General features: G+C 38.4%; 1 protein-coding gene across 3 annotated transcripts in view; it reads left to right on the forward strand.

Moving 5' to 3' along the window:
• cadm2a (cell adhesion molecule 2a) overlaps positions 1–17,654 on the forward strand; it is a 534,075-nt gene extending 516,421 nt beyond the window's left edge. For all 3 annotated transcript variants that reach the window (XM_057821958.1, XM_057821960.1, XM_057821959.1), the window contains one exon: positions 1,963–17,654. In XM_057821958.1, coding sequence (XP_057677941.1) covers positions 1,963–2,081 — 119 coding nt within the window. In that variant the 3' untranslated portion in view covers positions 2,082–17,654. The remainder of the gene's footprint in view (positions 1–1,962) is intronic.
• The last annotated feature ends 243 nt before the right edge of the window (positions 17,655–17,897 follow it).

The raw sequence follows: 17,897 nt of genomic DNA on the forward strand, positions 1-17,897 counted from the left end.
ATTTTTGTTTAAAAGCAAAAAAACCATGTAGTTAGCACTTATTATACGTAAATATGTCGGAGTACAATGCTAGTCTGTTAGTGAATGTAGTAGCTAGCGGCTGCCTTATGCAAACAGAGCTTTTCCGGTGAAAATTCTTGTGAATAAATGCTTAAATCCCCAAATTCTTTATAGATACGGACGTAAAACGGTCTCGATTCTTGGTTAAAAGCAAAAAAAGTGCAGTTAGTATTTATTTTACATACTGTAAATATGTTGAAGTACAATGCTAGTCTGTTAGTGAATGTAGCTAGCGACTGCCTTATGTAAACAGAGCTTTTCTGGTGAAAATACTTGTGGATAAATGCTTAAATCCCCGAATTCTTTATAGATATAGACATAAAATAGTCTCAATTCTTGGTGAAAAGCAAAAAAAAAACCGTGCAGTTAGCATTTATTTTACGTAATATGTCGAAGTACATTCTACTCTGTTAGTGAATGTAGCTAGCGGCCGCCTTATGCAAACAGAGCTTTTCTCGTGAAAAATCTTGTGAATAAATGCTAAAATCCCTGAATTCTTTATAGATATGGACATAAAACCATCTCGATTCTTGGTTAAAAGCAAAAAAAAACACAAAAAAAAACATGCAGTTAGCATTTATTTTACGGAAATATTGAAGTACAATGCTCGTCTTTTAGTAAATGTAGCTAGCGGCTGCCTAATGTAAACAGAGCTTTTCCGGTGAAAATCTTTTGAATAAATGTTTAAATCCTCGAATTATTTATAGATATGGATGTAAAATGGTCCCAATTCTTGGTGAAAAGCAAAAAAAAAAAAAAAAAAAAAACGTGCAGTTAGCATATATTTTATCATGTAATATGTCTAAGTTACAATGCTAGTCTGTTAGTGAATGTAGCTAGCGGCCGCCTTATGTAAACAGAGCTTTTCCAATGAAAATTATTTTGAATAAATGCTTAAATCCCTGAATTATTTATAGATATGGACATAAAACAGTCTCGATTCTTGGTGAAAAGCAAAAAAAAAAAAAAAACATGCAGTTAGCATTTATTTCATGTAATATGTCGAAGTACAATGCTAGTCTGTTAGTGAATGTAGCTAGCGACCACCTTATGCAAACAAAACTTTTCCGGTGAAAATTCTTTTGAATAAATGCTTAAATCCCAGAATTCTTTACAGATACGGACGTAAACATTCTCGATTCTTAGTCAAAAGCAAATAATTTAAAAAAACGTGCAGTTAGCATTTGTTTCACGTAAATTTTGCGAACTATGATGCTAATGCAGTAGCGGCTGATTTCTCCCATTGATTTTTTTTTTTTCACGTAAATATCGTGAACTATAATGCTATTCCAGTAGAGGCTGATTTCTCCCATTGATCTTTTTTTTCACAACGTTTCAAAATGCATGCATGGTATAAAAAAATATAATAATTACCTTGAATCCTTGAACAAATCGCTCCTGAGACAATCCTTCCTGTTTGTATGCGGTACAGCTCTCGTACTTTTTCAGCAGAAATCCGGCATTAGATCGCTGTGTGCATGTGTTTGTGAATAGCTCCTCTTGATGTGGGCGGCCCCCTACATGAAGGCGAGGCGCAGCGCATGACCGATCTGACCTGTCAATACCATTATGAAGTCTATGGTACTGTTTATGTGACTAAAAAAACAAAACAAAAAAAGACTGGAGACAAAATGGCGGACGAGACTCCGGCTTCGTAAAGTCAAAATCGCGTAAGTCGAGTACGTCGTAACCTGGAGACTACATGTCCTCACTAGTCGTTTTTGTTGTTTTGACACAGTAGCCTGTTGAATTCCACAACCCTTGTAAGCTTTCTTCAGTCGCGACACATTCTGAATGAATAATGCAGCATCACTCTGAGTCGCTTTCCACCTCAGGCGTGAGACGGCCGGCCGGCTCGACGTTTGTTAGTTCTTAAAGCCGTTTCTCGCTTTTTTTCCGCAGGAACGTATTTGACAAACGAGGCCAAAGGAGCGGATGACGCGCCCGACGCAGACACGGCCATCATCAACGCCGAGGGCAACCACGCACACGCCGAAGAAAAGAAGGAGTACTTCATCTAGACTGCGGAGGGCGCTCCCCTTTGCCATCACTCCCCTCTACCCGTCTGACAGAGAGGACCCCGCCGTGTTTCTCTTTTCGGCTTCATCTTTCTTAATCGTTCGGCAGCCATTTTTCACAGGCGTAGCTGCGGAAGTTCACTCGTATTTTTGCCCCTCGATCTTGTAAATCTGTAAATCTACCATGACTGCTAAATTCTTCCACCCACCCCCAGTCAGACACCTGAAGACACCAACCACGAGCCCTCCCACTCCCTTATGCTCACACACTCCACACACATTCACACACATATCTCACATCAACACGGTGCCTAAAAATACAGACGCCATTGAACTTGTGTCAATGCCTTCATGTATCAGTCAGTAGCAATGTAAATGCTTTTCTAGACGGTCGCCCGTCGTTCCATCGCTTAGCTCGCGTCATTGTGTCTTTTTTTTTTTTTTTATTATTATTATCGTTTCAATGATCTCGCGCCTTATACACTCACACTCAATATATTTCTTAGACGCTCCCTCTGTCTTTAAATAGACTTGTAATTAAAATGTCCAGCCATGTAAGATAAGACGAAGGCTTTGTGTGACACTCGTGTAGCAAGGTTGCTCAGATACGTGTATAGTTATTAGAGTGAGGGTGTCGTGTGCTTCTGTTCAGAGCTGAGAATACGCACCAAAAATATAGCTAACCATGCTAGAGGAAACATTTCATTCATTAAAAATAGGACAACATTTTCTAAGACTTTTTCTGTATATTCCGGCAATCGGTGGCCTCTTTCCGTTTCCTCGTAACGGCTTCGGGTCGACTAGCTGTATTTAAGTTGGTAAAATCATTTCCGTCATATTGAAAATAAGGGTGAGTATCCCCGGAAATGTAAAATTGGGAAATGAGTCAAAAATTGCATTAGTTACATTATGTACAGGGACTTTGTGATGAATACAATTATTTCTGTAAATTCTCTTTTGATGTGCACTTCAACTAGCAGGTGGATAGTGGATTTTTTTTCTATAGACCAAAATAGAAAAAAAGAAAAATCTTAAATTAAGCATTTTCCATTTACGCGTGTCACTGCAAAATAGCAAGTCCACCATATGTGCATGGAGCTCACATGTGCGCAGTGACAATCATGTAAAATATTGACATTTGAATCCCCCATAGGGATGCATTTTTAGAAAAAGATGCCCCCACCCCAAAAAAAATCATGATTCCATTACAGTGGTACCTCGACATACAAATTGAATTCGTTCCAGGAGCTGGTTGGACATTTCGACACATAAAAAAAAACAAGAAAAGCAACGAGATCGAGAATACATTCTTTCAAATGACAGCAAGTCAGTATCTTGGCAACCTGCCTAGGATCGGTTTAAAGACACTGCTGATGATCTGGAATTGGATGAGGGTACGACATCGGGAACTCATCCACAGCTCTGTAACAAAACAATCTGATCAGCAGCAGAATGTGACAAAATCATGCCAGTTGTCATCGTAGCTTCGCTTGCTAGGTAGCACAGCTATTCTCCCAGTCCAGGCCTAATACGCTATCACCCCGAGCGTCTATTGCGCGCATTAAACATGGCGCCCTCCGCAGGTCAAAACATGTACTAAATATTATTGATTTTTTTAAAATCAATGGCAATATTTTATTATTTATAACTCTGAAATGCCTTCAAATCAATAGAAAGTGACCTGATTACAACAGGAAGTGGCCTGAAATCAGCAGGGCGTGACCCCAAGGGGTTGAGCTGCCAAAGAAAAGCTACCATCGCAATTTCTCCAGAAATTGCTTTTTCTAGTTGTAGTATTGTATTGTTATTGAAATACAGTAAATGTCATTATAAATGTACAGTTACCGAAAATAGACTGATTTAAGTTGACTGAATGAAGTACCTCGAACACCATCTTGACAATACTGCCCCAATCTCGGGGATGTAAAATAATAATAATAATCCGTGTCTTCAGACTCGGACCCATTATTGACACACCTGACAGGTTGCTGTGGCAAGGAAGGCGTCATCTAGCATGGAGTGACGTCACGGACAGTTAAAACCTATTTGAGCTGTTCAGGCTAAGAAGCATCTTGTCCATATCTGATTTGAAACAACCTCCCGTATGTGGTTTCAATCCGTCTTGCAAAAATCAGATTCCTTTGCTTTGTGACTGTTCAGACTACAAAAAAGCTATCCGGTTTCAATCTGGATAGGCTAAAAATTGGAGTTTGGCTGCGAGTCTGAATAAGGCCTAGATTTTGTCACGTCGTCCATTGTGTTATGTAGTGATGCGAGCGGTATATTAATGGCGCAAGATGGAGGCAATTGTTATCAGGGGTAATGGAACAGTTGGCCTCAATATCTCGGCAAGCTGCCTAGGATCGGTTTAAAGACATTGCTGATGAGCTGGAATTGGATGCAGGTATGACGTCGGGAACTCATCCACAGCTCTGTAACAAAACAATCTAACCAGCAGTAGAATGTGACAAAATCACGCCAGTCGTCATACTAGTTTGGCTTGCTAACCAGCACAGCTATTCTCCCAGTCCAGGCCTAATACGCCAGCACCCCGGGCGTCCATTCTGCGCCTAAAACATGGCGCCCTCCGTAGGTCAAAACATGTACTAAATATTATTGAATTTTTTTAATCAATGGCAATATTTTATGTGTTTCTAATAACGTATTTCAGTAAAAGAACAATTGTGGCTTATTAGAGCCTAAAATTCTTTTAGTCCGAGCTGCAGGTACAGTAGAGGTGTGCGAAATTTTCCGATTCTTAGATTATTCGCGATTTGGCCGAGGAAGATTCAAAAACATCCAAATTCCGATTATTGAAATATGTCAAGTAAAGCGGAAATAAAACACTGTCTTTGGGACGCGATGAGGACTGGACCGATAGTAAACATCATGCTTGTCATTACCGTAATGACAATGCTCAACTCATGCCGCTAGATAAAAAAACAATAATACCTGACGGCTGCCGACAGCTGCTACAAACTACGTCCACATAATGCTACGGTAGATGATAGGTATCACAAGTATATGGAACTAGATGTGAAATGACAGACGGCCGGCAATAGTAAACAGCTGCCATCTTAAAGCAGTAGACTTCCCTGGAAGGCTGTCGTAGCGAACCTTCCGAGCAAACTTAACTAACTCTTTATCTAAAATACTCCTAAATTGGCAAAATATTGACTTGAATCTATCTTTAAACAGTTTTTAAACTTTCACATGTCGAAAGTAGACAGAATATAAATTATGGAATAACGGGAGCAATTTTAACAATTTTCGCAAATTGAATGTAGTATAAAGCAGCTACACAGAATGGGGACTTGAGTATTTTATTTTCTGTTTTGAACTGTTAACTTGATACTGAAATAGTCCTTTATTTAAGCCTGAGGGGCTTTTTGTACAATTTTTGTAACTAATGTACGAATCATTAAAAGCAGCTAATAACCTGGACGGCGGGGGATCATCAGTAATCGATTTATAATCGAATCGTAGCCTCTGAATCGTAATCATAATTTAATCGTTAGTTTCCCAAAAAATCCCACCTCTAATTATAAGTAGCAATTACACATTGCAAAACAAACACTGTAAAATATGATAGGTTGACTTTACTTTAAAAAAAAAAACCAAATGCAAACTTGCTCTCTTAGTAAATGTAACCCTTTAACACCTGAGCCAATTTTGTCCAAATTTGCATCATCCACAATGGCCTGGTTGGGTCCCTTTTTTGAGGACACCATAACCTTCATGTCCAAACTGTTGTTTTCTTCACTGACCAATTATCAACATTTTCGACCCAAAAAGACAACAACAACAAAAAACTAAATTTTTTGTCAAAATTTCTAATATTAATGTCGTATTGACAACCAAACATGCCCAACGAAACATTTTGAAGCTTGATAATATACTAGGGCTGTTAATCACAGCTAAAAAATTAATCGTAATTAATCGCAATTCAAACCATCTATAAAATATGCCATATTTTTTCTGTAAATTATTGTTGGAATGGAAAGATAAGACTCAAGACGAATATATACATTCAACATACTGTACATAAGTACTGTATTTGTTTATTATAACAATAAATCAACAAGATGGCATTAACATTATTAACATTCTGTTAAAGCGATCCACGGATAGAAAGACTTGCAGTTCTTAAAAGATAAATGTTAGTACAAGTTATAGAAATTTTATATTAAAAGCCCCCTTAATGTTTTCGTTTGAATAAAATTTGTAAAATTTTCAAACAAAAACTAGTAGCTCGCCATTGTTGATGTTAATAATTACACAATGCTCATGGATGGTGCTGAAGCCCATAAAATGAGTCGCACCCAAGCGCCAGCAGTGGGCGAAAAAATACCAAAAAACACAAGTAACAAATGGACATGACAGTCATTTTAATCTGTTTGAGCGGGGCATGTGCGTTAATTGCGTCAAATAGTTTAACATGATTAATTAAAAAGAATAATTACTGCCTGTTAACACAATAATTTTGACAGCCCTATAATATACAAAAACAAAAAAATGAGACTGAATAGTTTTATATTTCATAATTCAACAGAAACAGCAGCTATGGTCATCAGCGTTCTTGTTCTTTCTACATACTATGGTCAAAACAGGTTATATACAGTAGACCAACAATGTAAAATCAGGTGACTATGTATCCTCTAACACAAAAAGTGTTAGGTATTGCAGCTATCACCCAAAACAACGACAAATCTGGCCCACCCTCTTCCTCGAGTTGATGAAATAATGCGTTAGCTTGCGCTAAATTTAGTGTTCGATTCATTCCGCACATTTCAAAGTCGCTCGCTCAATCCAACCTGCTGTCGCTCACTACCTCACCTCCCTCTCCTTAGGTGGCACCTCTTTTGGCAATTTATTAAAAAAGTTAGCATTACGTTTGTCCTTCGTGATGTCACAATGACTCCTGGGATATGTAGTTTTTGTGGTGCTTTCGGTTTTGAAAAAGGACAAGAAATGATTTAACTATTGACATAAAAATATGTTCCATGCAGCGTTATAATGTTTATTTACGAGGGCAATTAAACTATAAACCTAAATGACATTATCTCCCGTTTTACTTTAAGGTCGATTGACTTCAAGTAAAAACGAGAGTGAACCTCAACTTCTGCACTTTTAAACGAAACCAACCAGCGGCACGTGGGTGACAAATTACAAGGTCACGAGGCTTCAACGTTGATATGCTTAAACGTGTCACTGCCGACACAGCCTGTGTTAAAGGGTTAATCAGATGCAATTTACCTAATTATTTCAAGTTTTAAGGACTAAATTAACTTTAATATTTGGATTCTAGTGAATTGTTTAGTTTGAATTTGCAGTACTCAAAATAACTGACACAAAATGACATCTGTCATAAGTATTCATTAATGCTCATGGCAGTGTCATGTCATAATTAAGATGGTCTCATGACAGTTTTATGGCGCCACTGTCAAATAAAGTGTTACCAAATATCATAACTAGCAAAATAATGAAACAATTGGAACAGTAACTGCTAATAAGCAGAGAACTTGAATTTTTATTGCTATTTTCATCTGTAGCGCTGCAATGCATGCTAGGAGGAATGTTGGACGACAACAGTGTTTACAGCAGGTGGCAGCAGAGGTTGACTGTCTCCTCCAAGGGAGCAGTGATGGCCAAATGAAGCTTCTTGAAGCAATACAGCTTTCCCGCCAAATGTTTCGAAGCTTCATGGTGGTTCATTTGCTCGTATGACATCTAATGATGCCACTGACAAATAAATAATAAATAAATTACTCTTACAATGAGGTACCTGAGTTACTGACTTAATTGCCTTTTGGGAGAAGTAATTAGTAACTGTAACTAATTACTTTTTTAAAGTATGATTAACAACACTGCAGTGCACCTGCACTAACCTTCTTGGAACCCATGATGATTTCTCACAGATGATGAGTCCAATTTTACGTCGTATGTCGAAAAAAATGGTATGTCGATTTGTTTGTATGTCGAGGTACCACTGTATATTGCATTCCATAAATTTAAAAAAAAAATCAAATAGTCTGATGAGAACAGGCTCTCCATTTCTAGAATGCCTTGTGTGTCACTGATGCGAAACTCACTCGGTATTTCCCGACCCAATTTCAGACAAACAAAAGCACAAAATGGAGTAGCGTGTTCCATCGTAAGCGGCACGTTTGCCTCGTGGGTGGTTATTTTATTCAAATTGACGGTGGAAAGGGGACAAATCTTTCCAATTTGTGAAAAGAGAGGAGAAAACACACAAAAAAATCTTTTTTTGAAGGGATTTAAACTCCTTGCTGTGTAATGTCTGCTCAAACGTGTTTGATTGTGAAAATTGCTGTGGAATTCCAGCTCTTTTTGTATATTAGCAACTTTGATCCAGTGTTGTGTTCATTTTCTTTTTCAATCTGTCATTGCATATCTAGCCAATTTTTACAATTTGTTCTGGCACAAGGCATGTAAATAATAATGTAAGAAACTAAAGTGGGTGAAAAGTTTTCGATGGCCTCCTTTCCTGTTTAAGTGACTCGAAGAGATACGTTTCAAAACGTAACACGATAACGGAAAACGGAAGTGTTTGTGGTTGTTTATTAAGGATGAGCGTTTGATCGCATATCTTGTTCTAATCGACTTTTATTTTGAACAATTTCTCTGAATGTTCGGAATTCCTGCTTTAATAAAGCCATTAGCATCTATCCATCTATAGTAAATTCTACGTTTATAACTAGAAACTGCAATTTCTGGAGAAATTACTATGGAGCTTTGCTGTGACAGATGCAGATCTAAGACCCGCCCAGGTTGATTTGGGGACATTTCGGGGACAAGATCAGGTCACCTTCTGTTGATTTCGGGACATTTGCGTGAGGAAATAGCAGCCTATGAGAACTTTAATACGCGTTAATGATTGTTACAGTTGGTTTTTAATCCTATCTTGCCATGTTTTTTGTAAACAGCAAGTCCCCAGATCACGAACGAATTCCGTTCCGACGCAGGCAATGTAACTCAAATTTCCACGGAAGTTGGAATTACCTAACTAATCCCTAATTCCCCGGAAAACCTTAACCCCTAAACACCCCCTAAATCTCAAAATAACTATCCAAAAACATGTATTATACGTCATTGTACTGACCTCGCTAAATCTTAGCTGGACAGCTAAACTGTAATCTTTCCCCTCTCTCACTCGGCTGCGCGACTTCTTCATAGAAGCAAATACGCTCTTCTTCGTGTGCGCAAATACGTCCTTGATGTGTACATTCAGTCTACGTGCTCTTGGCTTTCTGCATTGTAATAAAAGCAAGCATCACAAAAAAAGTTAACATTATAATCAAATACACGTAAGCCTTCACCAAAGAGTAGGACAGTCATATCAATAAAACAAAGTACAAAACTAATTACTCTGAGGTACAATAAGGTACTGTTTACACGACAAAAATAACAAGGACGACTGGAGACAAAATGGCGGACAAGACTCCAGCGACTTCAAGTCGTGTACGTCGGGGTTCCCGGGGACTTCTTGTATTAGTTTTGTTGTGCTGTTACATCTCACTTCTGGGTTTTAGCTTCTTACAGTAATTCTCGTGTGACGCAGGCAATCTTTCGAATAACCTCAAAAAAATTACCATTCACGGCAAAAGTTTTTGGGGGGGGAATATTTTTTTTTTTCAAAATGTATCTCGTCCTACAATTTTTATCCAATTAAACATTTATACAGGTATATTTTTTTCAAAATGTATCTAGTCCTACAATTTTTATCCAATTCAACATAAATAGAAAAATTCAGGAAGGTCAGGGGCATAAAAGTTGTGGACAAAAATTTGCCAAAAAAAAACTACGGTTCACCCGAAATTCACCAAAAACGTTGTTTCTAGTGGCCAAAATTTCCCTCTTCATTTTCAATGGCAGAAAAACATGGGGGGGTGTGATTTTTGACCAAAAACTTACCATTACAGCCCATTGACATTCAACTGGCACCCAATTAAGTCAATGCCATTGATAGCAATGTATGGCATTGCCATTGACTGCCATTTATGTCAATTCCATCGACAGCCATGTATGTCCTTGCACATGACGGCCATGTTTGTCAATGCCATTGACAGCTATGTATGTCCTTGCCCATGACGGCCATGTATGTCAATTTGATTGACAGCTATGTACGTCCTTGCCAATGATGGCCATGTACGTATGTCGATGATTATTGATGCCAATCTGCTTGGATTCCATTGACAGCCATGTACGTCCATGCCCTTGACGGCCATGTACGTCAATGCCATCGGCGGCCATGTATGTCCATGCCATTGACAGCCATGTACGTCCATGCTATTGACAGCAATTTACGTCCATGCCAATGACAGCCATGTACAGTATGTCGATGCCATTGACAGACATGTATCTCAGTTCTATTGATGACAATGTACTTGGATTCCATTGACAGCCATGTGCATCCTTGCCATTGGCAGCCATGTATGTCCTTGCCATTAAATCATATGTAAGTTGATGCCATTGACGGCCATATACCTCAAAATATCAACAGTAAATGACCTGATATTAATTGGAACTGACCCTGAAATGCCCTCGAATCACTAGAAAGTGACCTGATATCTATAGGAAGTGGCCTAAAATCAGCATTACGTGACCCCAAGGGGTTTACCTGCGAAAGCAAAGCTACCATCGCAATTTCTCTAGAAATTGCCAATTTCTAGTTGTAGATTGTCTTGTTATTGAAATACAGTAAACGTCATCATAAGTTAATGAGAATAGATTGATTTACGTTAACTGAATAAGGTACCTCGAACACCACCAGGACAATATTGCCCCATTTTTTAAAAAAAATGTTAAATGTAAAAAAAAAAACCTTAAACAGTGTGTTCAGCCTGAGACACATTATTGACGCACCTGACAGGTTGCTGTGGCAACAAAGGCGTCCTCCAGCATGGAGTGACGTCACGGACAGTCAAAACCCATTTGAGCTGTTCAGAAGCATCTTGTCCATATCTGATTTGAAACTACCTCCCGTAAGTGGTTTCAATCCGTCTTGCTAAAACCAGATTTCTGTGCTTTGTGACTGTTCAGACTACAAAAAAACTATCCAGTTTCAATCTGGATCGGCAAAAAATCGGACTTTGTCTGCGAGTCTGAACAAGGCCTTGAATTTGTCACGTCGTCTATTGTGTGAAACAGTGATGCGAGCGTTATATTAATGGCGCAAGATGGAGGCAATTGTTACCAAGGGCAATGGAACAGTTGGCCCAGCTGTCTCCAATTTGGTGACCAATTTCCAGCATTATGCAAATACAGTCAGTAAGTAATGTCTTTGTCACCGAATGAACTCATACACCGCCGCAGCGTCTCCTTGAGTGGAACATAACAACACTCACTTACGTAGTTGGTAACGCAGACAGCTGTTTGCGTTAGTCTGCGTTAGACTTGGCCGAATTAAGAAAAAGGTTATCGTTCTGCTTCAATTTGACAATTTCACGCTTTCAGCTGAGATTATTGTGAGATTTGACTTCAAATGTGCTCGGTTATGTTCAAGACATACGTTTGCTAGAACTTTAACAAGTACCGTGTCAGAAAAAGCGCCCCTTGACATTTTGTGTCATTGTACATAATTTACGGTAAGAATCCAAAAAATCTCACATTAAGGCAGTGCTTCTCATTATTTTCTGGCCCCCCCCCCAAAAGGGAAGACGTAAACGTTTCACGCCCACCCCCCAACTTTAATAACAAAAAACAACAACTAAATACTTATTTAAAAACATATATATTAAAGCAACACTATGTAACTATTCAATTTTCGTTGATTTTAGCGACGCCGGTGGACAAAAGCAGTAGTGTTTTGCCTTAAGGAAGACTGTATTTCCCATTAGAACCAGCGCACACCCGCACAGTGTCGTAAAATACTCAAACAATAAAAAATCTATCTCCAGGTCACCTGCAGATGGATTTAACGACATTTTTCCATGTTTCCAGCGGATGTGTGAAGGATGAATAGTAATCAGGTATTAAATCCAGTTGTGGCTAAACAATAGCATATGACAGTTAGCAACCTTGTGGCTAAACCCCCACCCCACCCGAACTTGAAGGGGTGGTTCGTCAACCCAGCGAGTAAAATCCAGGCCAATGTTTATTCTTGAGTAGCCCGGTAGCCTCCCTTTTTTTTTTTGCCTCCTCAGACAAAAGTTTTTTGTCTCTTTTGTTGCTCTGCCATCTTTGAGAATTTGCGCGAAAGCGTTCACATCGACTTCCGTCTTTATAATGAATGGGGAAAGGGGGAAGTGACATATGACGTAAAGCAGTCAGCACATTTGTACTTTTTGTGTGGCAGGGTCCCTGCCACCTTCCTCAAAGTTAATTAGTGCTGGTGAAAGCAATACAGACCCCCTCAAGATATAAAAGAGGTGTCATTCAACATATCATCACAAATGTGATCAGCATGCGCAAAACGCTTTACATTAGGAAATACATTACCAATAGTACTGCTGCCATGCAAGGCATTGCCTACCCATTGGAAGCAAATTAGGATTCAGTGCTTTGCCCAGTGGCTGTCCGACAGTTGGCAGTCATTGCCGGGAATTGAACCGCTGACCCATTGGTCCTGGGACAACTTGAACTACCAGCTGCGCCACAGCACGTGGTTGCTGTTAGGCCCAGCGGCATCCGCTGCTCGGTAGGGAAAGAGACTAGAGTGCCAGAAGTCAAGTCTCCAAACACAAGCAGCCACAACGAAAAATAAACCCACTAGAAAGCAACTGTCACTAGGATGTTTATGAAAGTCTCAGGTTCAACTCAGAACAATGGAATGAAAATTGAAAAATGCCTCCCATGGGTGTTAATACGACAAGATCAAAGTTACATAGTGTTGCTTTCAAGAAAAACGTAATATAGATTGATATCCGATAAAGTATAACTTTATTAACATTATTTTGTTTGTAACAGAAAAGAAAGTGCATCAATTTGCCTGAATAAAAAAAAAAAAACTAACTAAAAATACACTCAAGGTACATTTTTTGACCGTTTGATACTGAAAAATAAAATGTAACAAAATCAATAAATAATAATAAATTAAAATTGATTAGTAACATTAACTCATGAGGAAAATATGCCAAACAATTTGATCGAAAAAACAAAAATTAATCGAACAAAAACGACAAGTATCATTGGACTAAGCAACTTGGTATGCCACCTTATATGATGCTAACAATGTTCACTATTTTACTGATGTAATGCTGACAAAGCAGGACGATTGTTGGCAATATTTAGCACATTTTCGCTAGGAAAAAAGCAGTTTATCAATGTGATTGGGGTCTAATGTCCTTAAGTGACGTCTTAATTGATTTAGCTCCCTGCTGTCCGCTGCAAACTTTTTTAGTCACGGTAACCACACTGGTCTTTCCTCATCTCCCACTGTATTAAAAGTCAAAGCCAAACGCAACACACACTTCGTCATATTCCCTCATCCTAGCTCTTCATATCTCCAGTGCTCTTTGCTGTGTGCTTCTGTTTGGTTCAAAACTACTGCGCACACTCTGAAAATAAGAGCGCCACTGCCACCCACTGAGTGGAATTGCAATTACAATTTATTTTAGGGGCCGTTTACATGGTGACTCTCCGAGAACACGAAAAATTTCAAAATTTGCATTTATATGGGCCTGTCTCCGTTCCAACAATGTCGCAATTCCGCATGAAAACAATGTAGTATTCCTGCCAGGCCCGAGGGGGCAGTGCAGATTTACAAGGCGACAGCGAATGATGCACTTTGACCCCACCAAAGTTCCTCAGCCCGGAAAAAAATATGCCCGCCCACTCGAAGCGATGGCATTTTTCTTTTGTTCAAAAAGGCACAAAAATGGAAACATTCAACATATTTAATTTAAAGTAGGGCTGTCAAAAGATTTGAATTTTTAATGGAGTTAATTACAGCTTAAAAATTAATTAATCGTAATTAATCGCAATTCAAATCATCTCTAGAAAATGCCATATTTTTCTGTAAATTATTGTTGGAATGGAAAGATTCCAAGATGGATATATACATTCAACATACAGTACATATGTACTTTTTTTGTTTATTATAACAATAAATCAACAAATATGGCATGAACATTATTAACATTCTGTTAAAGCGATCCATGGATAGAAAGACTTGTAGTTCTTAAAAGATAAATGTTAGTACAAGTTATAGAAATTTTATATTAAAACCCCTCTTAATGTTTTAGTTTTAATAAAATTTGTAAAATTTTCAATCAAACAATAAACTAGTAGCTCACCATCATTGATTACGCTCATGGGTGCTGAAACCCATAAAATCAGTCGCACCCAAGCGCCAGCAGAGGGTGACGAAACACAAAAAACACAAGTAACAAGTGGACATGACACTGTGCTGTCATTTTAATCTGTTTGAGCGGGGCATGTGTGTTAAATGCGTCAAATATTTTAACGTGATTAATTTAAAATTTTAATTAACGCCCGTTAACGCGATAATTTTGATTGAAAAATATTATTAAAACAGTAAATTAAATCCGACATTCCGCCATATTTGCTGTTTTTAATGTTTAGCAGCACCGCTGCGCATGCCCAATGTGACGTGTAGGAGTGCTGACGTTATCGGCGCCGCGGGAGCCTTTGATATGCATGCGGAGCAAGCCCCCCTCAATCCCCCGCAATCGAATTCTTCCACTTTGGAGGCAGGATTCAGAATTTTTCGTCTTCGCCGACACCGTATGCACGCGAGGCCACTCCGCAACACAGGCATTGCGTCTTCGTGTCGCAGAGTCGCCATGTAAACTGCCCCTTATTATGACCCTTGGGGGGTGAGCACCCCACTATTTGAGAAGTACTGCATTAAGGTAATATAAGGTTTTACAAACACTGCTCGTGAAGAGTAATAAGGTGTCCAACATGATCCACCAATATCGTAGAGGATTAATACATATTATGATGTTGCCATGACAGCGCTAGTCTCCTTATGACCTTCTGAAAGCCAGTGTGTTTTCAATGATCCTTTATAGTTTTTTTTAAACATACTGTGGCTTTTGAGCGAACTTGTGTCGGCAGAGAAAAGGGCTCAATTGTGGGTCAAAAGAGCTACAAATCTCTCTTATTCACTGCCTTTCTGTCTATTCATCAACACGCTATCACTAGCACGTATGCGTCCATTAGTTGCGTGTAATGTTTTGGAGACAGGACAGCACGAAGTGAGTCACAACTTGGGAAACATTCAATAAATCTGCTTTTATCTTTGCCTGTCACTGCTGAGGCATGTTTGATTTAAAAGCGTCAAGTGCTGCTTTCAAACGACTGCGCGCATCGTCGCTAGCGTGCGGGCTGCCCGTAATGCATTCGCACTACTGTTGTGTTTGTGGAGATGAAGTTTTATACTTTTTTTTTTTCATTTAAACAAACAGCATTTTGGTTAAAAACGCATTGAAAACAAATAAATTTGTTGTTTTATGGAATACGACATAATACTAGCCTAATGTATTGTTTTCCTTTCATACCTGTGCAGATTGTCAGTCATTCAAAATAGGTTGAATGGTGTCAACTTCTATTTGTTGATTTTTTTGTTTAAAATAGTGTAGGCAGTTAAGCTATTTGACTAACCATATGCAGGTGTACCTTCCTGAATTGTGCACTTAGACATTGAATGCATCACACTTTGGAGTTTTTTTTTTCCACACATGTGTCTGACTAAAGCTGACTTTTTTTTTTTTTTTAAGTTGTCATTTTTACAAGCTGACTGATGACTTCAAGTTCAGTTGTATCACATCTGGGTCAGATTTTTAGTTTTTTTCTTTCTTTTTTTTAAACGAAGCTTTAAAACTCTTGCCCTCTCGCTATCTACTGCATCGATTCCATGAGTCATGGCTGGCCTTCTTTTATTGACTCGGGCACGAAGCTGAGCAATGACACAGTCATTGGCATTTGAAGCTAAGAACAGTTTGGTTTGGGTTTTCTTTCTTTTTTGCAAAAATACTGTCGTCTGTAACTCCGGCACATAAATGCACATATGGTTCTGAAATCATGTACATAAACGTCCAAATTTGTTCAACTCTGCCATCTCATACAGTATGTATTTATGTGTAATACTCTTGGACTGTATTTTTTTTATTATTACTATTATATCTTTTTAATTGCTTAATTGACTTTAATGTCATGGTACTGGAAAATCACGGCCTTACGATCACAAAACATGAAGTATAATCGGTCACTTTATTTGACGATGGGTTCATAAGACTGTCATGAGACTGTCATAATTATGACATGACACTGTCATGAGCATTAATGAATGCTTATGACAGATGTCATGAAGTGTCATCCGGCAAATTACGTCACTTATGTCATTAATTATGTCACTTTTGAATGGATATAAAAGATGCGGACTGTACGTACTGGAAATGGAGTCATTGGCATCTGTCATAAGCATTCATTAATGTTCATGACAGTGTCATATAGTAATTATGACAGTGACATATTTTGCCGTATGACACTTAATGACATCTGTCAAATAAAGTGTTACAGTATTTTTTTTTTTTTCGGTAACACTTTAGTTGATGGTGGGTTCGTAAGACTGTCATAAGACCGTCATAATTATGATATGACACTGTCATGAGCATTAATGAATGATTATGACAGATGTCATGAAGTGTCATCCGGCAAATTACGTCATTTACTCCATTTATATCCAGACCGCATCAAAATTTGCCGGATGACATTACATGGCATCTGTCATAAGAATTCGCTAATGCTTATGACAGTGTCATGTAGCAAATATGACGGTGACATAATTTGCCAGATCACACATGACATCTATCATAAACATCCATTAATGCTCATGACAGTGTCATGTGGTAATTATGACGGTCTTATGACCGTCTTATGAACCCACTGTCAAACAAAGTTTACCGTATAATATTTTTTTTTTGGTAACACTTTGTTTGACAGCGACATAATTTGCCAGGTGACACTTCATGACATCTGTCATAAACATTCATTAATGCTCATGACAGTGTCATGCCATGATTATGACGGTCTTATGACAGTCTGATGACGCCACTGTCAAACAAAGGTTTTTTTGTTGTTGTTTTTTAATACTTCATTAGTGGTTGAATTATCATTCCAGCTGTTTGTTTTGCATCTCAGGAATATACTTCTATTTTAGAGATTATTTTGTTGCTCATTTTAAAATTAGCCCTCAATAACGTGAGGGAAATCTCACTTAATATTAGTGATGTTGACCTATGGGAAACAAGCTGAATATAACCAAATTTGAACTTTCCTCACTATGTTGTTTAAATACCAGCTGTTGGTAAGTGCACATCGTGATGTCATTGAGTGTGTAGTTGTGCTGCAAACACAAAAAGGTCCGAATTCCCGCTACCGACATGTTAGTGCAGCTTCTTGGTGAAACCACAAGTTTTATGATGATTAAATATTATATTGAGCAGTCATGATGGCGTCCGCAGCACCATGACCCATGTGTGTTTTTACCCCACTGTTTTGTGGGATTGATTTATTTAATTTAGAGGTTCCTTCTCATGTATCAAATTGAATTGTTGAATAAATAGTTGCCAAAACATTTGCTGGTGTGTCTGTTGGGCTTTGTTTGGGCATATTTAAAAAGATAAGGGGATTTCTTTTTATTCTTTTGCTGTGAATTGGAATGAGTTTATCACTAGTAGACGTCCAATCCATTTGAACCCCCCCCCCCACACACACACACTTCAAACGGATTGGACGTTTATGGCCGTAAGTGGCAGCAAATGCTATACAATACATTTGACCAACCACGAGTTTTTCTGCCATTAAAAATGAATGGAAATTTTAGACGTT

The sequence above is a fragment of the Corythoichthys intestinalis genome, chromosome 18 (genome assembly GCF_030265065.1).
Source record: "Corythoichthys intestinalis isolate RoL2023-P3 chromosome 18, ASM3026506v1, whole genome shotgun sequence".
In the NCBI taxonomy this organism is placed as follows: domain Eukaryota; kingdom Metazoa; phylum Chordata; class Actinopteri; order Syngnathiformes; family Syngnathidae; genus Corythoichthys; species Corythoichthys intestinalis.